General features: G+C 32.7%; 3 protein-coding genes across 4 annotated transcripts in view; 1 reads left to right on the forward strand and 2 right to left on the reverse strand.

Moving 5' to 3' along the window:
* Positions 1 to 4370: 4370 nt before the first annotated feature.
* LOC134270751 (uncharacterized) overlaps positions 4371 to 26260 on the reverse strand; it is a 36153-nt gene continuing 14263 nt past the window's right edge. The window contains exons 1-6 of one of the 2 annotated variants that reach the window (XM_062752994.1): positions 7881 to 8139; positions 6358 to 6433; positions 5091 to 5236; positions 4932 to 4997; positions 4755 to 4814; positions 4371 to 4657 (exon numbers count right to left, since the gene is read on the reverse strand). In XM_062752994.1, coding sequence (XP_062608978.1) covers positions 4506 to 4657; positions 4755 to 4814; positions 4932 to 4997; positions 5091 to 5236; positions 6358 to 6433; positions 7881 to 7923 — 543 coding nt within the window. In that variant the 5' untranslated portion in view covers positions 7924 to 8139 and the 3' untranslated portion in view covers positions 4371 to 4505. Of the gene's footprint in view, positions 4658 to 4754; positions 4815 to 4931; positions 4998 to 5090; positions 5237 to 6357; positions 6434 to 7880; positions 8140 to 26260 lie in introns of those variants that run through there. The other variant, XR_009992879.1, reaches the window with a different exon arrangement.
* Positions 9668 to 16321, reverse strand: LOC134270748 (uncharacterized protein C9orf85 homolog). The gene is made up of 4 exons (XM_062752991.1): positions 16012 to 16321; positions 11582 to 11695; positions 10853 to 10938; positions 9668 to 10022 (listed from the first exon to the last, which is right to left on the reverse strand). The coding sequence occupies exons 1-4, from the start codon at positions 16218 to 16220 to the stop codon at positions 9817 to 9819; spliced, it is 615 nt and encodes a 204-aa protein (XP_062608975.1). The 5' UTR covers positions 16221 to 16321; the 3' UTR covers positions 9668 to 9816.
* On the forward strand, positions 16746 to 25478 carry LOC134270761 (alpha/beta hydrolase domain-containing protein 17B-like). The gene is made up of 2 exons (XM_062753003.1): positions 16746 to 17584; positions 20724 to 25478. The coding sequence occupies exons 1-2, from the start codon at positions 16938 to 16940 to the stop codon at positions 20941 to 20943; spliced, it is 867 nt and encodes a 288-aa protein (XP_062608987.1). The 5' UTR covers positions 16746 to 16937; the 3' UTR covers positions 20944 to 25478.

A 26260-nucleotide genomic window follows, 5' to 3' on the forward strand; every position in this document is an offset into this window, starting at 1 on the left:
GGGGAACAAAAATTGTGAATTTAATGGTCCCTGCCCCCCTCAGGGCCTGAGGGGTGGGGCCAAAACCACTAAAATTAGTGCAATCTTTAAAAAGCTTCTTCTTTACTCCTAGACATCGAGCTGTCAAACTGTTAGCATGAATGTAATGACCATTGAGTCCTCTACCAAAATTGTGAAATTCATGGCCCCAGGGTCAGGGGTTCTAATGCTAGGGCGGGGCTCTATTGATTATATAGTGAAAATGCATTATTTCTTTAAAAATCTTCTTCTCTGCTCCTGCGTATTAAATAAACTAACTAGGGACATAGTTATGATAATGAAGAATGCCTTTTGCAAAATTGTGAATTTTATGGCCCCAGGGTCAGGGGTTCTAGTGCTAGGGCGGGGCTCTATTGATTATATAGTGAAAATGCATTATTTCTTTAAAAATCTTCTTCTCTGCTCCTGGGTATTAAATAAACTAACTAAGGACATAGTTATGATAATAAAGAATGCCTTTTGCAAAATTGTGAATTTTATGACCCCAGGGTCAGGGGCTCTAGTGTTAGGGTGGGGCTCTGATTGATTATATAGAAAAAATGCAGAATTTGTTTGAAAATCTTCTTCTCTGCTGCTGGGTATTCAACAAATTAACTAAGTATATAGTTATGATGAGCATGAATGCTTCTTCCAAAAATGTGAATTTTTTGGCCCCAGGGTCAGGGGTTCTGGTGTTAGGGTGGGGCTCTATTGATTATATAGTGAAAATACATTAACTCTTAAAAATCTTCTTGTCTGTTCCTGGGTATTAAATAAACTAAATAAGTACTTAGTCATGATGAGGAAGAATGCCATTGTGAATTTTAAGGCCCCAGGGTCAGGGGTTCTGTTGTTAGGGTGGGGCTCTATTCGTTATATAGAGAAAATGCAGAAATTGTTTGAAAATCTTCTTCTCTGCTCCTGTGTATTAAGCAGATGAACTACCTATATAGCTATGATGAGGGCCATTCTTCCTGAATTGTGAATTTCTCAACGCCCCTGGGTCAGGGGTACCATAGAGGGGGGGGGGGGGGCTCTCCTTATATACTGAAAATGAATTAATTGATTGAAATCTTCTCCTTTGTATTAATCAAATATTTTTGATAAGCAAGGGTACCTTTTCCAAAATTGTGAAATATGTGGACCAAGGGTCAGGGGTTCATATGTGGTAGTGGCACTATACTGATTATTACTGAATATTACTGATTAGTCGAAATGCATTTTTTTTGTTCCCCTACTCTGTCTATGGGTATTAAGTAACCAAACTAAACATGCTAAGTGTATAATTATGATAAGCAATGGTGCCTCTTTCAAAATTGTGAATACCATGATGTCTAGTTTAAAACATGAACCAAAGTCAATTGTTGTAAAGTTGTTGCATGATGCTCAGGTGACCTATAAGGCCCATGGGCCTCTTGTATTCTAGGAATATTAATTTCCTGTGACAAAGTGATAAACATGTATATACGAGGGGTGATCAAAAAGTTCGCAAACTAATTGAATAACTTCCATACAAGAAACAATATTTGGTTTTAATGTTGATTATATTTTGAATTAATCCTCCCCGATTTTAATGCACATCAACCACCGTTCTGTGCATGCGCGAATCACGTGATATTGGCGGTCACGTGACCCCCTCCGTAGCGTTCTGTCACAAAAATTAAAAGATTTTTCCGAGTTTTATATTTCTTTCCATGTGAGTTAATTTTTATGACAAGAACAGTTAATTTGTCAGAAATGGTCATATCTCGGCAACAGAACGGGTGGATAATAACATCATTTCCAAAAATAAGCATGGCGACCATTAAAACACAAATCTTCTGTCTCAGGAGAGACCTTTATTCAAGGTGGATAGAGAATGGGTGCATCCTTTTTATCATATCTAATATGTTTAAAATCTAAAGTAAACGATATCTTAAGTATTTAATACTTATATCATTGTTCAAATATTCAACTATTTTTCAAAGTGCTAATTGGAGGTCTTTGATAGCAAATTGCTTATTTAAAAATACATATCTTTTCAAACTTGCTTTCACTGGGCAAGATGACAAGTATCATTTTTAACCATCAGCCTTCCTTCACTAAAACGATTAATCCAATCATTAATTGAATTTATAGGAACTCATTTATCTCAATAAACTGTGTACAAATTATTATATGATACTGTAGAGGGATTTCTAAGAAAAAAAATTGTACAGTGTTTGCATTTTTATAAAATTCACAATGACCTAAAAAAAATTTTATTGTGACGTCATATAAAGAAATTAATTCGCTATTTATAGACCTTGTGTATGGCTATGTGTGAAAATTTCATTCTAATCTGAATTGTGGTTTTGTAGATATAGAGATAGTTTGCGAACTTTTTGATCACCCCTCGTATGCATCGCCTAGCAGTGATTTAGTTTTAAAGACGTACAACACACTGGGGGAGAAACTCTTGCGATTTAAAAATTCCAATTTTAAATAAAGCGTCAAAACGACTGTAAAACGATCCCGATGTATATCAACCATGAAATAAAATTGAGATATGGGGCTTGGCTGTGATTGTATACCATACTCAATCCATAAGTATTTTTTAATTAACCCGATTAAACTCCGTAAAAAGCAAGACATAAAATACCATCCCTTAATGTTTATTTCATTTCATTTCATATACAATAAATTGTATTTTTGATCAAAGCGCAGCATTTTTTTTTATTCTGAAAATTCCGATTAATGGTCTTCATTACAATTTGTGCATACACGATATAAATATTGTTTTTCTTCTTTAATTAAATAAAACAACAATAAATAAACAAAAATCTTTTTACAATGTAAAATCGATGTTGTTCTCAGACCTTTACTGATCAAAGAGGAACAACTCTGAAAATGTAGGAAATATTTATTTTCCTCCATTTATTCACGGTTTTCCAGAGAATCAGATACATTTACAGCAAGACCTGATAAATCCGAGAATTGAATACTATAGACCTCATATACACAATGTAAGTATAGAATTGAAAAGAATTGTTCACTTGTACTGAAATTATCTGCATTTATGAATATCCTATTGCAGCAAATCGTAACTTTGACTTTCTGTCAACAATGTCGGTTCGCATTTCCTCGAATCAAAACAAAACGTAGCCTATAAGATTTTAAAAAATATATATTTGATATAAATTGAAATAGATGAAGAGTTTAATTATTGATATTTTGATGTTAATGTGGACGAATACGGTATTTTCATTTTAACTTTAGAAGCGACGACATTGAAAGAAATGCATACAATATCATGAGGGGTGTATGTACATCTAATGCAAATGTCGATGTATCCCCACGGCCACATACTGTCTCGTTTGAAATAATGACATGAAAGAAACTACAATTATTCCATTTATATCACAGGAGAGTTGAACATACACCATTTTTTAATAAAATTAAAAATCAACATATTCAAGTTCAGCAAAACTTGAATTCGTATCCAGGTTTCATGTGATATGGAATGCATAACGCAAACGTATATGGACTAAACACTAAAATTTTTAGTAATTTTTTCCGATACATATAAAAAGAGTAGTCAATATTTATTCTGCATTCATGAATTTAAAAAATAATGCATACCTCCCTTGGAAATACCTATATTTGCACTGTAAACGATTAATCCAAATTATTAATTGAAAAAAAGAAGGGGGTGGGGGTGATAGGGGTATTCAAAAATTGCCTAAAAATCTACAAATTTTACATATGAGAACTTTTAAATTTGTAAGGTAATATATTTTTAAAGCAAAAGCAATATTCCAATTTAATTTTTTTGATGTGTATTTGTAGATTCATATAACAAAGTGATCGACCCCCGTCTGAAAGACGCGCGGGAACGTGTTTTATTGAGAAAGGGGGGGGGGGTGTAATTTTCCGCTATTAAATCAAAACTGGTCGTACAAAAATTATACAAAAAATTATGAAGATTATTTTTACTACCAGCTACCTAAAGAAAGTTTTTTATTAAAATTGTGACAGGTTTTTTCACAAAAAATTTTGGATAGATTTTCAAGGCTTAGAAAATTCATAGTTTTTCAGTTTAAGGTCTTTAAAAATTGTTTTGATATATGTATATCAAAAAGATGTATGTTTTAGTGTGTTGAATAAGGCAATAAAATTTGACATATATACCTGGTTTTTTTGAAAATCAAGGTTTAAGTAGTTCATGATAAAAAATTTTCACTCCTTATAAACAATTAAAGGGGGGTAACTTTTTGTCCAAAAACCACTCACGATTTTGTCCAAAATATGCATACATGCAGTAGATATAGTTATGTACTACATATACAAAAATAACGAAAATTAAAGCAGGAATTTTTTGAGGTGTGTAGTTTTAAACAATGCTCTATGTCATCTAAATAACATATAATTCATGTAATTCAATAACTTTATTTCTTTTTTGAAAAGAAATTAATAACAATAACTGTCTTGCTGCCGAATAGGCAGAGATATTTTTAGAAATTGTCTCGTTAAAGTATAGCTTCAGAACAAGACATCAAGCTATCCGCCCCTGTGAATGAATCTTGAAGAAAGGATCCAAAGTCCTGTAATGTGCTCATGTCTGGTAACGATTGAGCAGACGAAGTGACCCTGTTTAACATTTGCAATGGACGAAGATTTCCTGTTCAAAAAAGTATACAAAATTAACATGATTTTTAAATCAGTTAAACAACTGAACAAGTACAAAGATAAAACAAAGTGTCCTGAGTTACATGTACCTGTACTCTGTTGAAATGGCTGGTGGGTGTGAAATCCAGGGGAAAGAAGTTGTAATTGAGCTAAAGATAAAAGTAAAGTGTAATTATTTCCATTTTTCAGATGAAGTTTGTGTATGAGAGATAAAGATTCTTGATACTTAAGAATCTTTATCTCTGTATGTATTATATGATACTTACAAGTACTCTGCTGAGATTGATAGAATGCGGGCCGTTGATAATGTATTGCATGTTGCCCATGTTGTGCTGTGGAATTAAAATGGAATTCTAAAGTATTTATAATAGAAAATATTCTGAGAGAGAGAGAGAGAGAGAGAGAGAGAGAGAGAGAGAGCTTACAGGTGCTAAAAACGACATTTGAAGGATTTGAGTGGATAACAGTTCCAGCTGCCCCATGATGTCGTCGACAACATACGCATACAACAACAATAATCACAATGGCAATGCAAACAACAACTCCAATGATGGCTCCTACGTAAACCAGTCTGTATTGTGTCAGAAAAGAAAAGCATCGTCATGAAAATTGATCGTTTTAGAGATACATAAATGATGAACAATGTTTTTGTAGTAATATTAGAAATGCATGCATAGTATGCAAGTTCTATGGTCGATACAATGACTTTGTCAGCAAATTCTCAGTATAATCTTTCATTGGTCGAATGCTAACGGGCGTTTTAGATTCATAATTGTTAGGCAATTTTTATACACTAAATTGTTTACGAATACTGTAAATGAATTACGGGCGTTTTATATTCATATTTGTTAGGCAATTTTTATACACTAAATTGTTTACGAATATTACCGTTGTCCGATGGTGAGAAGGACCACACAGTGGCTATAACCGGTCGACACTAATTAGCTGCAGAACTGTAGCGTTTTGATTCAATATACAATGTTTTAGTCTTTGACCATAACGCTACAGATCCCGTAATGCAAAACAAAAAATGTGCAATTTACGGCGCAAGATTTTTTGTGCATTTTTGGCGAGAATTTCTCCATTTTTTTAGCATTGGTCAATCATCTACCGTTCACTCCCTAATTCTAGACACATTTTTTTTTTACCAATCTGTATATTTTATCCACCTCACAACCCTTTATAGTCGTCTCTACAGGCGATAAACTCGCTTGAGGTGAATTTTCAGTAATCAACAGTCATTTGTCTTCAAGCCAGTTTATCACTTGCAGAGACGACTATAAAAGACTGGGAGATGGATAAAAAAAATTGCAGGTTTTTTTTAGAATTTGTCTAGAATACGGGAGCGAAAAATAGTTGGTTGACCAAATTAAGCTGAAGTGAAGAATTTCTCCCCAAAAATGCGCAAAAAAATCTTGCGCCGTAAATTGCATTTTTTTGCATTATGGTAGCGTAATGGTCAATAAAGACTAATACGAGCCATAACGCTACAGTTCTGCAGCTAGATCGACAAGGGATGCTTACTCCTCCATGGCACCTGATCCCACCTCTGATGTATTTGTTCTGATTCCGAATTGTTCAAACTACTAGTATCTTTTAAGCTTGATTAATTACAATGTACTGTTTTTTCTCCATATTTCATAACTTATTTTAGCGAGTTCGAGAATATTATTTACTCATTTTTATACTTACGTATTGTCATATGTCGTGTAAGAAGTATAGGACGAATTGTAATCATAATAGCTCTGTGCTTCTACTGTGAAAATACCTGAAAAATTGAAATAAGATACCTACCCAAGTGATTCTCACAGGTATATATTTTATCACCATCATCATAGACATTTAAAGTTTTGTTTATATTAACATCAAGGAACAGAAGAGATTTTCACAGCATCTTTTTATATTTTTCTAAATACACAGAAATATTTGTAAGGAATTTTTAATAATGCCTTTCCATTCTTTTATCAATAGAGCTCCAAATTTACACCAGAACCCCAATTTCAGGGTTGTGAGTTTCGCGATTTTTAAGGAAGAACCCTTGCTAATCATAAAGATGTACATGCACTTCATAACAAGGAGCACAAGGTGGGTGTGACTGGTCAGCAGGGATGATTTCTCCGCCATGGTACCTGATCCCACCTCTAATGTTTTTAGATGTTTGTGTTTGCTCTGTTCCCTATTTGTAATTATTTCTTTGGACGTTTCAGCTTGAATACTGTTAGAGTTATCTCCATATTATACTTAGTCTATCTGCAGAATACCAGGTATATTGCGGGGATGAGAAGATTCACTATAATATGATCACTATTGGAGATCCACCCTGAATCCAAAATCCCTTGCCCTAGGTTCATGAAACAATTCGCAATTTTGGGTAGAAAACTCAATGCTTATTACAATCATGCCAACAGTTTATATTCCTTTTAAGAAAAGTGCTAATTCTTATGGCTTTGGTCTCATACCACACTACCTTAAAGGGATTGATTATTATTGTTTAACGCCGAGTCCGCAATATTTCAGCCATATTTCGGCGATGCCTTAAAGGGTGAATAATAATTTAATTTTTGGTTCTTTTTCAACCATCGATGCTATGAACTCATGTAGCCATTGTAAAGAATTTTACGACCGACGGTCTAAATGAGTTTCATGTAGCAACTGTCACCCTGAATGATCTAAATAACTGTCTGATAAAAGGAAAAAACGGTCTTTTTAGTTAGGTTTTTTTGTGCATGTGACCATCAATTGCATCTGCGCATAAGCATTTTAAAATTAACAACTACAGACATTACGTTATATCTTTAATAAAAAGTTTGTTTCATAAAAAAAAATTCATTTTACCTTCCTTTTCAAACATGAAAAAATATTGTTTATATAGGTATTAGCCATCTTAATTTTGATGAATGAAGACGATATCTATACTTAAAATCGTGTTTCTATTCTTGCTTGTTATCTTGTAATCAAGTTCCTTTAATCGTCATAATTCCTCGATTTTTAAAATGTAAAAACGATCAGAATATTTTTTTACTTGATTGTATTTGTATTTATGATCAAATCTCCGTTTTTTATTTAATGAAATGTTTAATGCTTAAAATTAATGTGAATAGTAAAACGCCTTATAATTATTAGAGACATTGATATCTTTTACAGTATAACTTCATTGCATTCTATTACAATAATTAGTTTAATTACAATATATATACATTTTGTAAGTAACGTACCAACAGAACCAAAAACAACCAAGAAGTTACCAAGATTCCTCATTGTCAAACTCCGTTTTTCCTCAATTAACGTGTAAAATTTTTGTCATGCTTTGTTAAAACTTTGTAATGAAAGGTGGGATTTTTAAAAGGTAATGTGCATTATCAAATGCATTTACATGTAGTGGCAAACAGACTGTGACTGGGTTTTCTTCACATTTAGAATTTGAACAAAATTAACATCCTTGTGTCTTGTGTATCTATCATACATATATTTAGATATACATGACTGTATTTACATCATTCATTAGCACACACCAGGCAGGAAAAATAATTTAACTTATAGACCTTTTTATTTAATTTTCTAATTATTCTGAGATTTTCAATAATTATAATTAGTTGAATATTTAGCAGCAATTATGTTAAATAACAAAATTCAAATTATTTTTCGATAGTATTGAAGATATTAAATGTCAAAAAATTATTTTTCCAAGAGAATGATTTTTGTCTCACATTTTCCCATTGACGCCCATTGTGTTTTATTTTACATGTACGCATATACAGTGTAACTTTTTATGTACATTTCATTTCAAAAGCAATAAATTATTGTAGTTTGCAAGCACTCTTTGAGTGTTTGTTACTGTTTTGCATCAGATTTGAACATTGAAAAAATACACGTATTTTCCATTAAAAAATATATGTAAAGCAATAACTTACACAAATACATGTACATGTAAGATATCAAATCTATAGTCTCCAAGCATATCATTACAGGTCTACATTGTAACATTTACAACACGAATAGAAAGCCACAGAGACTTAGACAAAATCGCAAAAATTTTATTGTTGTTTATACTTTGTTTAACGTCCCTTCAAGAATTTTTTGCCCCTTGTTCTCAAATGCTGAGGTATATATAAAGACTGCACGGCCATGTTTTTTCAGACAAGATAAATCAATAACTTAATTTTCATTGTAACACACCATTTGATTGGATAAAACAAATGTTTTTATAGTATAACATAAGTTGCCAACATCACAATGAGTTACGTCTAAAACGTACTACGGATACTCCGTTTGACAAACTTTGAAAATATGCTCCGATTGAATTCATTTCTGAAGGAAAAATCGTCCTACTGTCTACACTGAATGATGAAAAATTAAATTATAAGGAATGAATATAATAACTACCCAAGTTATACTGGCATAACATTGGTTGGAATTGTTTAGGTTTTTTTCTTTTGATAAACCATATAATTTAAATAAAGCGTCAACTGCCCCAACCCATGTTATACAGTATAAATGGGACGCTATCAAATTCATTCCTTAAATATGCTTTCTTCAAAATTATGAGGTTTTTGTCTTAATTAGGAAAAAATTATCGAAAACAAAATCTTTATGTAATTTGAGTTAATTTGTAGCAAATTTGAAAGGGAATAAGTCTATATTTTGCAGATATCGACAGTTGCTTTTATCACTTCTATTAAGATATGGATTCCCCCTTATCTATTTAATTCTACTAAACTGCACTTTGCTTTCCCCAGTGGGGTCCCATACTTTGTCTCTCTGGGCATTGATTGAACAAACTAAAAAATCAGATTGCACGTTTTCTTTTTTTTCAGTTTGATGGTTCTATATACTTATGATAAGCTTTGTGCTAATTTAAAAGTGAAAACAAAATGAAACATGAATTTAACATACACTAAACAAGGTCAAAATGATTTTCTACTCCATTATTTGCCTTTTTGTGAATCTCCGTATTGATATAAAAAGTGTTTTTTTAAACTTGTGATCAGAGATTATTATAATCTGCGATAAATCCTGTCTTTATTTACATGCAGAAAATTTCTGTGAAAGTGAATAGTACATTTGGTACTTTAACAATGTATCTTTAAAATCACAAATAAAAAACAAGTTAAATTTTATGCATGTTTTAGAATTAATTATTACATATGTAATTCATTTTGAGTTACAACATTTTTTGTCTTTGTTAGTCTCATCGCTTTCATCACAAATGTTCTCTTGACAGTCCTCATCATCAGATTCTATTTCATCTGTCTGTAAATCATCGAAATCACTCAAAAACTCATCATCAACATCACCACTTGCTTCCTCTAACTGTTCGCTTGTTAACTTTCCTTGCTGTTGAAGACGCATAAATGTTCCTACAAAATGAAAATAAAAAGGACTTAAACAGTTTTTTAAAAACAAAATTAAGAGCTACTGTAATTCTTGAATCAATTTTTTGTAAAGAAATATCGTAAATTTAAGGGTTATCTTTTTTCAGCCTCTCTCTTTTACAGGGAGGGCTGACGTCATTGTACATGTCACTTCTGATTGTGTTTAGGCCTGTGTATTGAGCCAAAAATTTCGATACGATACAATACAATATTTTTTAAAGAGATATGCAATATATTGGATTCTGAAACAAGTCCATCAGAAAAGGCTTCTAAATCATTTTAATGCATACATTTCATAACAATTAAGTGTTTTATTACCCTTTTTAAAGTTCTTGTCTCATTGTCTTTAAAAATAACACTTCAATTAAAACTTTAGATGACAGTAAAATCAACATGTTCAAAACAAATTTCTCTTTGTATTTTTAATAATTATAAAAACTGTGTTATTTGACTTATTTCCTTAGAAATTATGTAATTATTGAAGGTTTTAATTCAAAAAAGTAAAATATAATCTTTGGTGATTGAAATTCCCATCTTTTAAACAGAATTTGAAGAAAAAATGTCTGTCTGATGCGTATTGGAAGTTACTTTTCGATACGATATTTTTCTTGAATATCGATAAGTATCGATATATCGATATATTGATACAGCCCTAATTGTGTTATGGCATTTGTTATCTTAATTAAACAAAGATTAGTCATTGTAAATTATACTGTAAATGTAGTATTCAATGATAAATAAAAAATTTACATGATGTTACATGTAATACAAATAAGACATGGAAATCAATCAATCAACAGAATTACACAACTTACTTCTTTTTCTCTCTGGTAACATTTTCAGTTCTGCTTCTACCTGTGCTTCATTTGACATTTGTTCTGCAGGGGTGCGTGTTTCTGCCCTAATATATAAACATTACATTGCTTAAAATCTTACAATATTGCCTGAAGATTTCTATTTGTAAAGTATGCATTCTTCATGTAGTAAATTTTTCCAGCATTTTTTTCCCCTTCAAATATATGAGGACTGCAGCTAACATTATATTTACTAAAATTATGAATAGGTACATGAATACCAGGTATGTCTGTCAGAAACATGATTATAAATGTGAAAATTATTGATAAATGATATTGTTATACCTTTAAAAATTTGTTCCTATACAAATCTATACAAAAAAAGTCTAACATTTTAATGTTTTGCTGAGCGGGCATAAAAAAATCGATGTTGGACCACTGGTGAGATGTTGGACCGCTTACATCACAGAATGGGCGGAGCTTAATCTCATTTTCATTCGTTGGTGTTAAGCAGTGACAGACCTGATGTTACATCATGGAATACAGTACAAAGAAAAATGAAAGGTATAACAAAACATTTATTGACAGAGTTCTTGGGCAAAATGTGTGTTGTCGGACCCTCGAACCAAACTGTCTGCCTTCGGCCTAACGGCCTCAGGCAGATAGTTTGGTTCTTGGGTCCGACAAAACGCATGTTGCCCGAGAACTCAGTCAATAAATGTATAATGCAGTCTAATAAGAAAAACTTACTCTTCCACGATTTCTGATTTTTCTCCACATTTGGCACAGATATCTCTTTCTTTTGCACACTGAATACAGATTGTATAGTATGCTTGCTTTATCCTTTTTTGGAGACACTTTGTGCTGGAAAATAAGTGGCAAGTTTTAAAATTTATTTTCAAATATTTATAGATAATAAAGATTTGACTTCCTATGGCAGCCACCATCCTAATCAGAGGTTACAATTTATTATTAACAAATATTAATCTATACTTCAGTAAAGATGCTCACGTGCATGTATCAAGTTATCAACATCACTAAAAGAAGACCTGCTATTGTTTAGAAGGGAAATATGAAAGATTTTTACTTGATATATGAAATAAGCCTTTTTAGTTTTAAAATATTGTTGATGTCACATAATACTCTAGGCCCAACCCTTTGGTGTTGATTTATTTTGTTATCCCTCTTCTTGGCCCCATGCACTTGTCATGTGAAGTCATATTCTATAGTGTGGCAAGTCTGCCTTTTAAAGTAACATGTTATGAAGAGATTGATTGAAGTCGAAAGTACTTATATTCTTGTTTAATGATACCCACTTCAGAATGTGTGCCAGCATTCAGACTGCATATAATGACTTTATTGTTCTTGTGAAGAATTTTCACGATTTTTCCTATGTTTTCCTTCGTAAAACCTTGATCACCCATTGTGGCCCCATTCAACCCCCGTGGGTCATGATTTGAACAAATTTGAATCTACACTACCCGAGGATGCTTCCATATAAAAAATATACAAACAATCAGAGCTTCGTTGTTCTCCAGAAGAAGAATTTTAAAGAACTTTTCTATGCAAGTGAGTTACGGCTGTGTATGGAGGTTTCTATGCAAAAAAATCTAATTAAAACCCAAAATCGCTAACCCTACCTCACAGATAAAGTTAAGACTTGTTTTCTAATACATTCTTGGTATTCACAATATGTGATAGCCAGTACTCATTATGATGTCATATTATGATGTCATTGAGCTCTGCTACTGAAACACAAGTTTATAAGGAACATCAACAAAATCGCTTCGGCACAAGGGCGTACCCTACTTTGTTTTACAGAAACAAGGTATAAAGAGACATAGGATATTCCAAAGATTTAAGATATTGCTGCACAAATGAAATGTCGACACTGCAAATGTTTAGTTAATATATGAACAGTTTTAAATTGAAACAGGGTAAAAATTGACAGTCCAGTGTAAGTTTCCTAAAATTTTTATAGATTGAGAAAGTGCATAAGATTTGTGCAGCAATTTTAATAATTTTTAGAATATTCTCTTTAATATGATACATCATTAATTTTAAATTAAATAGGATATGCCCTTGCACTGATATTGTTTTGTTGATGTGTTTTATTACCTTGAATGGGAAAGAATAATGACGTCATAATATGTAATATGTACAAGCTTTAACATGCTGTGGGTACTAAGTATGAATAAGAAAATCTATTTTAACTTTCTTTGTGTATAAAATATACAGCTTATGCATTTTTATTAACTAATGTGCATAGAAACGCCCATGTTTGGCCTTAAGGATATGCGATCCTTAGCCAGGAAGGATAACTCCAAAAATTAATATTTAATTTGAAACGCATCAAAATGAAGTTTGAAAATGAAATTTTTTCATGCAACAATTTTCATTTTATTCAACTTTATAAGATTCAAGGTTTTTGGAAGTCCTAGAAAAGGTCCTATAAAAGTTGACATTTGTACCATATAAAAGGAAAAAAATTCATACGGTTTTAGAGAAGTAAGATTTTATTGAATTCAGCCTTAGATACCCATGCTTATTAGCATGATATAAAATAAGAAGTGATTTGTGGTGTCTTGCAATGATAGAAAAAGCCTTTTACGCTATGTATTATAGAATACATGACGAAAATAGAAGACAAGAAATACCAAATAAGTATAAAAATCATGACAATTTCTCTGAATGCCTGGATACATATTGTTTTTTTTAACCTAAAATATATTTGTTGATCAATTTGCAATTAGAAAATGCATTGCTGATATTCCAATTCGCTTTTTCTGCAAAAATATTGAAGATTTGACAATTTTCCCTATATAACATGATAAACTTTAATCTTTAACTTTAAAGAAATACTGTGGATAAATTTACATAACTTTGTGGATTCAGAGATACTTTTATGAGTATTTTTGATTACTTAGCTGCTAATTTCATAAACCTAAGGATCGGACTACCTTAACTCACTTGCATAAGTAATCCAACTAATCATCCAGTAGATCACCCATTATGGCCCCACCCTTGCCCCAGGGGTCATGATTTCAACATATTTGAATCTACAATACATGAGTTTCATCTTTCCTGGCCCAGTGGTTCTTGAGAAAAAGGTTTTTAAAATATGCCATTAATTTTTCACTAATTCATATTTATCTCCCCTTGGAAGAGGATGTGGCCCTTCATTTGAAAAAACTTGAATCCCCTTCACCTAAGGATACTTTGTGGTTAAAATTGGCCCAGTGGTTCTTGAGAAGAAGATGAAAATGTGAAAAGTTTACGACAACAACAACGACAGACAATAGACAAATTTTGATCAGAAAAACTCACTTGAGCTTTCAGCTCAGTTGAGTTGAGCTAATAAAGTCTTAAAGAGCAATTAAAAAATGTGTTTATTAGGGCTAAATTCCTGATATATTAGTTTACTATAAAGTCTCAGTTCAATGTGTGTTCAATGTACTGGTTTATCCACACACTAACAGGTTGGGCACACACCGCCAAATGGTCATTTAACCCCCGTTTGGTGGTCAATCGCCCATATCGGCGTCTTTTTTACCTACCAAATGGTGGTCTTTTTTATTCAAATCCAATTTTCATTGAAATAAAGCAAAAGCGCATTTACTTAGGCATTGAAGAATTTTAATTAACATATTCATCGCACATTTAATACAATTTAGTCAATTTTCCATGTGGAATTTCTGTGGAACTTCGTAAAAACGAAACCCACAGCTGTTCGTGACGGCAGAACTATTAGCTCAAACAATACGAAAAATTATTTTGTTGTGTATAGTTCGGTAAAAAATACATATAAACAAGAGGTGTTAGTCTAGAGAAGTAACTTTTCAAACGATCTTTCGATCTGCGTCTACATTAATTTTTATAAAATCCTGTTAAACACGAGCTCCTCGAATCTTATTCGTATGGTGGGCAGTTATTGCTATAATATTCATTTTTCCTACATTTGAATGTACTATTTATTCTTTATTTTCTTTTAGGATGAAGTTACGATTTCTGTGCGACCCTTTGTGGTTTAGTATGCATATCTAATGTTGTATCTACCATATTTATTAAATATTTTTGAATAAAAGATTTACAAAGTGATATTTGCAATTATTCCTGTTTTTATTCCAAGATTATGGTTTTCGAGTGATTATTTTAACATGAATTCACTGCATATCGCTTTTGTACAAAGAATAAAGCCATTGCTTACGAAATAAACTAAATAAAGGCGAATTCTTACCCTTCCTCTTATTTTACTTTTTGAAAATTAACACTTATGGGCCTCCGTAGTTAATTCAGTCTTTTGACCCAAGTTTGGAAAAGATCGTCATTTTTGATCACTGAAATATGAAGTGATCAACACGATTGATAGCGAGCGCAGCGAGGCGGCGCGAAGCGCCGCTCGCATAGCGAGCTCTTAAAGCAACGCCTGTGCGAAGATAAAATTCGGACTTCTGCACATTCATTCGATAGAATTTTTTGATGCAGTAATTTGGACCCACAATGCATCACTTGTTTTAGCTACGTTCCTGCGAGAATCACGGCAAATGTTCAACAAAAAGTTTACTCGCCTTGATTTAATGGACATATATTGAAGATAAATAGAAAACAAAACGTTCTTCATTAACTTTCAGCACTGTTCAGGCTTTTTCTCGGTATATTGCGACTTATATACGTCATGTGACGTCAGAATCTAGACGCACCAAATGTCATGTGCGGTTTGACGAGCCCGATCTAAATCAAAACAATAGAAGAGTTTGCGCTCGCTCTAACGGTCGCACCGTCAACATATTAGGCTCAACTACGCGCGAGACGGAGGGAATTTTTCTTTTTAAGTTAAAACAGAAAACGTTACACTTGTTTACATAGGTGACGATTTTGTCAATTATTTGAACGACACTGCGCAAAAAAGTCCGCGTTGAAATTTTAATTTTTTTTGTTCAGAGTACAGATAAATATCTATATTTTATTCCCCGTGAGTTGAAATTATGCGCCATTTAATGTCATTCCAGAGAAGTGAACAGAACGATTTTTCTCTCCCATTTGGTGGTTAATAAAGACGCCGATATGGGAGAATGACCAACAAACGGGGGTTAAATGACCATTAGGCGGTGTGTGCCCAACCTGACTAACATATAACAAAACAATCTTTTAAAAGTTCTAAACGGATTTAATTTACCTACCACTTTTTAGGAACTGTGAGTGGTTTGTACTTCTTGTATTTAATTTTCCAGTCAATGACATCTTTACATCTTTTACAGACACCTCCCAGCACGACACTGTTCATCAGCTTCACTCTTGGGGTTGTGTCATGAAGATTGTTTTTAAAAGCTGATTTATTCTGGTATTTTTGGGGACCAGATTTTCGAACATTTCCCTTCTGACTACTCATTATTACAAAACGAAACTAGTTTTGTCTAAAATTGACTAAATATTTTAGCAAAAAACAAACAGTGAAACACGCTGTCATCAAGAATTCATGTAGGAACTTGGAAGGACTCCATAAACTCAAAATAAAAATGCACAAAATATTATATTCCGGAATAATGCAACAAAAGCATGTAATATTATCTAGTATGCCTTTCTTGCATTTTATATTTGAACTTAATGAAAAGATATTAATTCTATAATGAACAGTCATGGTCTTTTGATTTTTGTTCAGTCTTTTTCCATATATTTCTTCGGATTCTTCGAAAAACTTAAGTTTGGTTCTAACACTTATTTCAAAAGTACGAAACTAAAAAGAGACTGTTTGTAATTTTTCTTCAAACAGCCATGAAAAAATATGGCATTATACTGTCTTAATTCTGATTGTAAAAAAAATTGTTAATTCGAGGAAAACCCATAGACCCATTCACCACCTGTGACTAAAATAATTATATTCGAAACCTTTAATGAAATTTTCTTCCGGTGACTAGCAAAGTGACGTCACCGTATATTTTTTTTTTTAGAGGAAAGGAAATCTTGAATGAAATCTTACTTTACACTAAGTTTATGAGAAGAAAGCCATTCAGTTGCCATTTCACTATGCGACAGTGATAACAAGACGGTAAATATTTGTAGAATTTGTGAAAGACCACTCCCGTCAGCATCACAATCATCTGACACCATGAATAGCTTATCGTTCAGTGAGCTTTGTGGTTTGTTCTGTTGCCCACCATGTCCATCAAGAATAGCAGCTAAATTAGCCTTTCTCCCACCCGAACCAACATATTCCCTTATATCCGACGATACGGGTTCCAAGTACAGCCTACATCTGACTGAGAGAGCAGAATGGCAATACACACAAAGAGAACTAGACTGTATTGAAGTTTTCATGACCAGGACTTCCAAAGGGAACAGAATAGCATGCATGTTTGTCAGATGTTCACCCAATGCTAAATATACTATGTTATTTAGTCACGGAAATGCTGTTGACCTGGGGCAAATGAGCAGTTTTTACATAGGGCTAGGTTCTCGCATTAACTGTAACATTTTTAGTTTTGACTATTCAGGATATGGAAGCAGCTCAGGAAAACCATCAGAAAAGAATCTGTATGCAGATATCGATGCCGCGTGGCAAGCTCTGCGTAGTAGATATGGTATCAGTCCTCAAAATGTAGTGTTGTATGGACAGAGTATTGGCACGGTACCCACCATTGACCTGGCGTCTAGATATGAGGTTGGAGCAGCTATTCTTCATTCTCCGCTTATGTCTGGGATGAGAGTGGCATTTCCAGAGACCAAGAGAACATGGTTTTTTGATGCCTTTCCAAGGTTAGTTTTGAAAGAACAAATCTCAATTTTGCCAATGTAGTAATCGTAGTAATTTATGTCTGATACAATATAAGTTGATAACCATACACATTCTTTACTGGTTAGGAACAAATTAGTTCTATTAGTCAATGACTAGAAGAGATAGGCCATGCAAAGTTAACATACATGCCAACTTTCCCGATTTTTGCGGGAGTCTACCGATTTTGAACCCTGTCTACTGCTAGTCTACCGATTTATTTTTTCCCCCGTTTCCACAGATTTTTCGAAAATCCGGATTTTTTACCGATTCGCTTTGAGTTTGAATAATACAGTATTTCCATGTGCAGAAAACATGGCTGTCTCAATGTTTATCAGTCGGATATCTGTTTATTGCCGCTGATAACAGGTAATCAACAAGGTGTCAACTGTGCTATCAGTCATTACAGTGGTTTTAATTGCTCCCGATTCTCATTAACAGTGTATATTAACCTAGACAATTATGCCAGATGTGGAAATTTTAGAAATACACACGACAGGATACAAACTGACAAACGTGTGAGAGTTCACACTTTACAGCAAACTTTGACAATAAACCGTTTATACAAGGTTTTCTAGTTTTGAAATATGGCATTCCTCATTAAATTATGATCTACTTCATGGACACTGCCAAAATCCAACATGAAAAGATGTGCCTGCAAGTACAAACCATTAGAAGTGATGCAGAAAAAGAAAGGAAAAAGACCATGCTTTAATTTTGCAGACTTTGAATGAAAAAAAAATGACTTCTTAATATATTTCCTCTGATTAAAAAAAAAATAATTATGTGTCTGTGACAGTAGCCTTATAAACTTTGTTATTTACCAACAGACAATGAACAGTAACCACATGGTAAATGCATAAACTAAACTTGCTTCAGCTTATTTGTAAAGTTTAACATCCTTATTCAAGTAATAATCTGTTTGTATCACACTCTTTAAGGCAGTGGGTATGTTTATCTTAATATTAACCTATTAAATAATTTTGAATAAAAAAGTCTTTTTAAAATTTCAAATAATATTGTATTTGTGCTTTTGTTGAAGTTGATAGAGATGAAAACACTTTTCAAAGTAGTGATAATATATGATACATGTACAAGGTAGTAGATTGATATTTTTAAAAAAAACCTACAAGTAGTTTTTTTTTTCAAGACAAAACACAGCGAATTAGGAACTTTGAAAAATGTCGTTACACGCAATCTCCCCCATGAAAATTTCCAAAAGTTGGCATGTATGAGTTAATTCCTTGGTTCTCGGGCTTTTTTTTAAAGAAATATGATGTAGGATTTAGTCATTTTTTTTAATACTTTTTTTATTGCCCCCAAAACATGATGAGGCAGCTTTTTACATTGTACAAAACCTCAAAAAATGAAGAAGAGGAAATGGAGCGCTACGAGTATATCAACCCACGTAAAATCCACCTTTCTGAATGTTTTTTTTTTTAATTTGTCAATACATAATAAAGAATATTTATATGATACACTGTAAATACTTATTATATATTAGTAGTGTTAAATTCATATATAATATAGAAAGAAAGGCGAAACAACTGTACTGAAGTTCGTCTAACTCAATGTGTTCCAACAGCTTCGTTAGCTCAGTGAAATGAGTACTGGACTCCTAAGGTGAGGGTACCGGGTTCGATACTCACTTTACGGGTACTTTAATTTTCTTAATGTGAAACTAAACTTTACAATTTTCTAAACCTCTTCTCTAAAATTTTCTAAGTTCTTTCCTCGGTAGAGGTATGGAAAGGAGAATAAGACAATAACAAATTCCGTTTTCAATGTAATTTGCAACTCTCCATTCTTGAAAAGTAATGGAGCGCTCAAACAAAAGAATGACGTCACAGGTGGATTTTACGTGATGAGAGAGGGCCTGAGAACCAAGAAATTAATTTTTTATGGCCTTAACTTTATACAATGATAAGGATTTGTCAGCCAAAGGTTGGTCACATGGTTCTCTACAAGTCATTGATTTTTGCTTGCGGCAGATTCACCGCGGACTTCCTGTTGTAAACAATTGTTTGATCAATGATATTTTTTTTAAAATGCTTATTGAAATTGAATCTAAGATCTGAATATAAATCTTTGATGAAGCTGACTAGATAACGCATGGTATCATAGCAATAGCATTTTCATAATACCGGGTATAATTTTGATCCAAAAATATTGAGCCGCATCAACATCAAGGGTCAGTTTAATTAACATATTGCTGTTGAACTCCTGACTAATATCATTCAATATTCTATTGGCTGATGGGCTCTGAAATCTTTTGTGGAAAGTACACATCAGAATTGTTTTTCTTACATCTCCATTTATAGTCACATGAACCCTGTCAGTGACAAACCTGAGCACTGCTTCCTACAGTTACTTTACGTGTACGTTTTATATCAACCAATGAAAGCCCTGATCTCTCTGACAGATGCGTCTCAATAAGAGAAGAGAAGAAAGTCTGTAGAATATCAAATGAAATTGGTCAGGGGTCCAACAGCAATATGTTGGTTTAGGACCCTTGCCATTTTATAAAGGATGGTGTTTACCAAGTTTACTCTTTTATCATGTTTATTATAGCAAAGTAGAAAAAAAGTGTTAACAATCTTTACCTTTTTTCTTGTATGCAAGAATTCTTATGAATTGTTGCAGTTGTAGTAATATTTTTATTTAGTACAAAATGGTCAGAGGTAAGTTGGTGCATTTCAGTGTTAAGATATTATTTTCAAAACAATAATAATTCTGTATCTCTATAGTCAACTCTTTGCTAATGAAGTTTTCACAGGCTAAGCAGATGAATGAATTTGTTTTGTCAAAACCATATTATGCAAACACATGTATTCCACCTTCCAAGTGAATTTAATGAACAAATTTTCAAATTTAAAAATATTTCTTCAAAATTTCAATTGTTTAATCAATTCTTTTCAGAGGGATTTTGTAAGGACATACATGTAGTTTGAGACTGAAATTGTGTCTCCAAAATCTGGTTTCAAATTATCAAAAATTTCCCAGGAATGGAAGGCATAGCCCTTGACCCTATTACATGTAGCAGACTTAAGCCTTTGTCATTATGAAAGTAGTTCACATTTCTTATTCTTGAGATTACTAGTAATCCTTGTTCTTTCATTTCAGCATAGATAAAGTACCCAAAATTACCTGCCCCGTGTTGGTAATTCATGGGACAGAGGATGAGGTGATAGACTTTTCTCACGGACTCGCCATTTACGAGAAATGTCCCCGGGCCGTAGAACCTCTGTGGGTGGAAGGGGCAGGACATAATGATGTGGAGCTATATGGACAGTACTTAGAGCGTCTGAAACAGTTTATAAACATTGAACTCTCGGTCAATTGACAACTACTGCAACTTAGGGGGGAGGATGTTACATGTAATGCCACAAGTGCAGACTTCTGTGTTCAGGACTTCGGTAACTCTCTGTCAGCAATTGTGGCGGACACTTATACTTCAGACGATGGCAATGCATTTAAAGTTAGGAAAGGCACGGGAAGGCGGATGAAGAAACACCGAGTCAAGTTAAAGTCTGATGCTGACAAGAAAACAAAGGGTGATGTATCTAGTGTTCCTAGTGGACCAGTGAAGTCTGACGGTGAGCATATCAAAGAAAAAGCTCAGGAAGGAGAAACAGAGGTCGTAGTTCATCCTGTGAGAGAAACTGCTATTGATGAACCTTCAGTGGAACAAGATGCAGTGGACTCATCTGCCCCAATTACAGACTCATCATCTCAAGTCCAAGAAAAAAAGGAAGTGGAAGAAGAGTCTCATTCTGAGCTCACGGAGAGTCATAAAAACAATGGACAAGTAAAAAGTGATCTGGAATGCCCGTCAGAAGAAGGGGGGTGTCATGATATGAGAGAGTCTGAAAACTCCTCTCCAGCTGAAAGCCGTGTTTCTTGTGATGTTCATATACAAGATATCATTGTAGAAGTCAACAACAGTATTCCCATCAGGAATTGTGATGACGATGAGAACGATCTTGTTGAATCTACGGATCTGTAAAATTAAATTCGGCAGCAGCTGCATGTAGCTTCTACTCTAGCAATAAATTTATTTATTATCAGATATGTTAGAACAACTACAGAGTCTGTTTTTTCTTCCTGTCCAAAGTATGATTTTTTCCCCCTATTAAGTGACTGGGGAAATTGGAATTTTGCTTTTATAAGTAAAACAGTTTTTTTTTTTTTAAATCCTCATTTGAAAATGGTATATTTTATAAAAAAAACCAGAATAATTACCTTGGTACTGAACATAAAGGATAGATTTTTTTCTCTCCAGAATATGAAAAATGTGAATTTTTTCTCAGTAACTATGTGAAGAGTTGTCTTTCTTTTGCCAAAATGGATAATTGTAAACAGTCTGCTTTTGTAGACCAGCTTTATATACAGTGATTTCTGTAGCTCAAATGTGTTTCAGCTGTGTTTCTCAACTTTTTATGACTACATTTTGCATATGGTATCAATGATAAGTTCTTCAAAAATAAATACATATTCAAGAACAAAACATCTCAAAGGAGATGTACATTTTTGCTTGATATGGTTTGAAAAGCAAAAGGTTTTGTCATATGAATTTATGATATGTTGTAGATCTTGTTATTATACTTATATTTAATAATATGTATAAACCTGCATGTTACAAAATATGATGATACATGCACAAGAAACAAATGGAGTCAGTGAGTTCAAGTATGTATAAATTATATCTCTTAAATTGCTTTATGTACATTAATTAGGTGTATTAGTCATATGATTTTTGTAAAAATGTAATATTACACTAAATAATACTGTAACATCTCTGCTTGTTCGTGCATGTTAGTCGTTATGTGTTTGTGTGCAAAATTCTTTGTAAGGGGCTTTTAAAGATTTCAGAGGAGATGCACTGATATTGATAAAAATGAAAATATCATTTAATGTTTCCTTAAAACTAAATGTTTTGTGACATTGCATCCTTTGGTAAAATTATTTGGCACATTTTAGAGTACAAAGTGTTATTTGTAGGTACTCTATTATTTACATGACTGTATATTTTGTTTTGTTAAAGCATGAAAAAGGCATGTTCCCCATCACTGACATCATTCAATGCTTTAGCACTGTAGTAGTGACATTGTGTATGCATGTATTTATCATATAAAATATGACGTTGTTTCTGTCCAACACAAATAGATCTCTGATTTAGAGTAGTACATGTATTTCTGCCATATATCTTGTGTTCTATGTGAATGTATCATTTCATATGCATGTTTTTTTTTTTTGGTGTATAGTACATGTACAATTGCTTTTATAAATCACAAAAAAGATATTAATTGTATTCTTCAGTTCAAAAGACAACTTGAAATTTTTTGATATTGTTACATAGCAGTTATCATAGATGTATTTTGAATTTGATGTGAAACATCTTATTCACCTAAATCTAAGACAGATTTTACCTGAACATATCTTTAATTTAGAGATAAGAAAAATTAAATGGAAAATGCAATGTGAGGATCACAAACATGTTTACTTCATAGTCATGCAAAACATTATTTACTTCATCATGTTGGTATTCATTCAAAATATTATTGTATGAGCAAAACAAAAAAAATCTGTCCTCAATGAAACAGCATGATAACAATAATAATGATTATGTGATTAAGGAGAAATTAACACCTCATTTTAAGGAACACATGCTACAAATAAGACGTCAACTTCGTGAGGTGTCTAGAGCTTATTGATATTATTAAATAAACAAGTCACTTATGAAAATGAGATCAGAATTTAATAACCTTTAATTGAACTTTTGAATAATTCTCAAATTATAGGATATGTAGATGGCAAAATAACATTTGTTTAAGAAATTTTGCAGTCAAAATTATCATACCAGATATTTAACAACTTACATACTTTCCAATGAAACTTATGGAGATAACGAACAATAATCAAGATCCAAAGTCCATAAAACAAAACAAAGCAGGAGAAGGATAAACATGGACCTCTAAAACATCAGAGGTGGGATCAGGTGCCATGGAGAAGTGAGCATATCCTGCCGACCGGTCACACCACTGTATATTAGAGTATATGTTAAACCTCCTCCAAACCCATTTCTGAAAAAAAAATGGGGGATGGGGGAGGGGGTGAAAATTGTAAAGGAATCACCATGTCCAGTTGTCTGTCTTTTGCTTGTTTCTTGAGTCAACTTTTAAATTAGAGACATTAAAATTTACAGTTAAGTTGGCTTCTGAATAAAGAATCTAAATGTTAAATTCTTGTCTGTGCTATAGTTTTGTTCTACAAAGAAAGCAGAAGTTCATACATCTCTTATTTTTTCAACCACAGGGTGTGTCATGAACAAAATTAAGATTGAAGGGTTTTGATACACAATGTTTTGTTTGGTCTGTGAAAATTGTAATATAAAGTAAAAAGAGACACTGGTAATTTAGACAGATAATGCCATGACTAAAGGATTAAACTTGACCTTGAAAAAGGTCAGGTCAGTTTGAGAAGATCAAGGTCATGATTTTATCAAAGAATAATATAATTCATATTTCATACTTTATGAAGATTACTACTTATGTAATAACCTTGAGAAAAGACAATTTGTAAAGGTTCCAGAACTTGGAAAGGAATAATTTTGCTTTAGTCACTGAATGGGATAATCAGAGATTGCAGAAAAATAACTGCAAGATTGATTTTGATCATAACTTATATATAAATTGAATATTAACTTATTCCTACACTTAATGAACAATAAATACAGTTGATAAATATCAATGGTAATGGAATTAATTTCCTGATCCTTCCCAGTTTCCTACGTTCCAATTAATGTTCAATTATACCATTTACAGTGTTTCCTGTGGTTGGTACAAATCCTATTTGGACACATTTAGGAACTTTGAAAACATAAATTAATATTTCAGGTGTTAATAAGTTACGGATGTCATATTTATAAATTACCTACATGTACAGATGGTAAATTTACTGCAATGAATATAGAAGTTGATATGTGCATGGGGAATTATATTGTTTTTTACACAAACTAATGTTGTCAGCTTTCTTGCAGAGACTGCCTAACATCAGAGTATGGCAATATTATATTTTTTTCATAAGAATACATAAATTTTCAATTTTTTTTTCTGAATATACGTATGATTTTTTTTAAATGAGTATAAAATAGATTCATTTTCAATTAAACTTGTTCTTTCATTGATATTTGGCTTGTAATTCATTTAATAATATGAAACATAGTCTGTTTTCCTAAGTGCATGTATAGAAATAAAATAATTGTCTCCTCAATTTGCATAATTACCAAACATTAAAAAGTATTTCCTCAACATGTACTCAAATTAATTTTCATGAAATAGGATTAAACAGAATTATAGATATCATTGAATGTGAATGTAGCATGGCCGTAGATCAGTTCCAAGGGGCTTGTTAGACAATCATATGCAAGGTCGAATGTTCTTAATAATTAGATGAATTATAAAATTTTTGAGTTTTAATTGTTTAATGATTGAATGTATACATTTTTATCACAACATTTTCTGTTTGTCCTATAGAGCTTATACACAGAACACCGATGGATTGTAAAAGTAAACAATGCGATCTCATTCATAAGTAATCAGAATATGAGGCCATTTTATGTCGGGAATTGAGTGTTTGTTTCACCAAATGTATTTATCAAGTTTGTACATGTCTCTTTAGAGATCGATATAAGGAAAATAAAAACTGCATGCTCTGTCATTTATATTATCAACTCCTATATCTGTATTTGGTACCTTGTACATATTTGTAGCATGTGAAACAGATATAAAGATATCATACAGACAATGTACGTGTTCTGTGTTTCAGGAGATTGAATGTATGTCTGAACATTTTTTAAAATAAAATCATGGAACATCATCCATAAAATATTTCTTTCTTATGAAGTAATCATCAAGCGTATTTGTAATCTCAAATGCAATGGACCGAATTTTCTCAGCTTGTGAAATAATCCACGATTTCTAATTTGAAATCTAGACAAAACTGAATTACTTGTGATGTTTAGTAAAGATATAATGTAGAATATCATGAATATGTCGAATTTAAAATTACTTTAATGTACTTCCGTCAATAAAAAGCTTACTTCCGGTAAAGGGAGAAGTCATTTTAATGGAAATTAAATGAAAATAATGAAGAGAGGTATCTCTCTTAGCAATAAAGAGATATCTCTTTTTAGGTCACCTGAGTAAACTCAGGTGACCTAATGCTGTCCGCTTTCGTCCGTCGTCGTGCGTTAACATTTGAACATATACAGCTTCTTCTCTGAAACCACCCAACCAATTTCAACCAGTTTTAGCATAAAGCATCTATGGGTGAAGGGGAACAAAAATTTTGAATTTCATGGTCCCTGCCCCCCTGGGGCCTGAGGGGTGGGGCCAAAACCACTGAAATTGATGCAATCTTTAAAAATCTTCTTCTTTACTCCTGGACATCAAGCAGTCAAACTGTTTGCATGATTGTAATCAGCATTGAGTCCTCTACCAAAATTGTGAAATTCATGGCGCCGGGGTCGGGGGTTCTAGAGCTACGTCGGGCCTATATAGATCATATAGTGAAAATGCATTATTTCTTTGAAAATCTGCCTCTCTGCTCCTGGGTATTAAATAAACAAACCAAGTACATAATTATGTTGAATAAGGCTG

Source organism: Saccostrea cucullata, unplaced genomic scaffold (genome assembly GCF_032062105.1).
Source record: "Saccostrea cucullata isolate Sc308-1 unplaced genomic scaffold, CSIRO_AGI_Scuc_v1 ctg298, whole genome shotgun sequence".
NCBI classification, from domain to species: Eukaryota; Metazoa; Mollusca; class Bivalvia; order Ostreida; family Ostreidae; genus Saccostrea; species Saccostrea cuccullata.

What these genes read in the sequence shown, in the direction of transcription:
- LOC134270748 (XM_062752991.1), bottom strand. Translation starts at nt 16,220, where the DNA reads ATGAGTAGTCAGAAGGGAAATGTTCGAAAATCTGGTCCCCAAAAATAC. An exon ending in AAATCAGAAATCGTGGAAGA is followed by an intron (nt 10,939 to 11,581) that starts GTAAGTTTTTCT and finishes TTTATATATTAG; the next exon opens with GGCAGAAACACGCACCCCTG. An exon ending in GTTACCAGAGAGAAAAAGAA is followed by an intron (nt 10,023 to 10,852) that starts GTAAGTTGTGTA and finishes TTCATTTTGTAG; the next exon opens with GAACATTTATGCGTCTTCAA.
- LOC134270761 (XM_062753003.1), top strand. Translation starts at nt 16,938, where the DNA reads ATGAATAGCTTATCGTTCAGTGAGCTTTGTGGTTTGTTCTGTTGCCCA. An exon ending in TTTTTTGATGCCTTTCCAAG is followed by an intron (nt 17,585 to 20,723) that starts GTTAGTTTTGAA and finishes CTTTCATTTCAG; the next exon opens with CATAGATAAAGTACCCAAAA.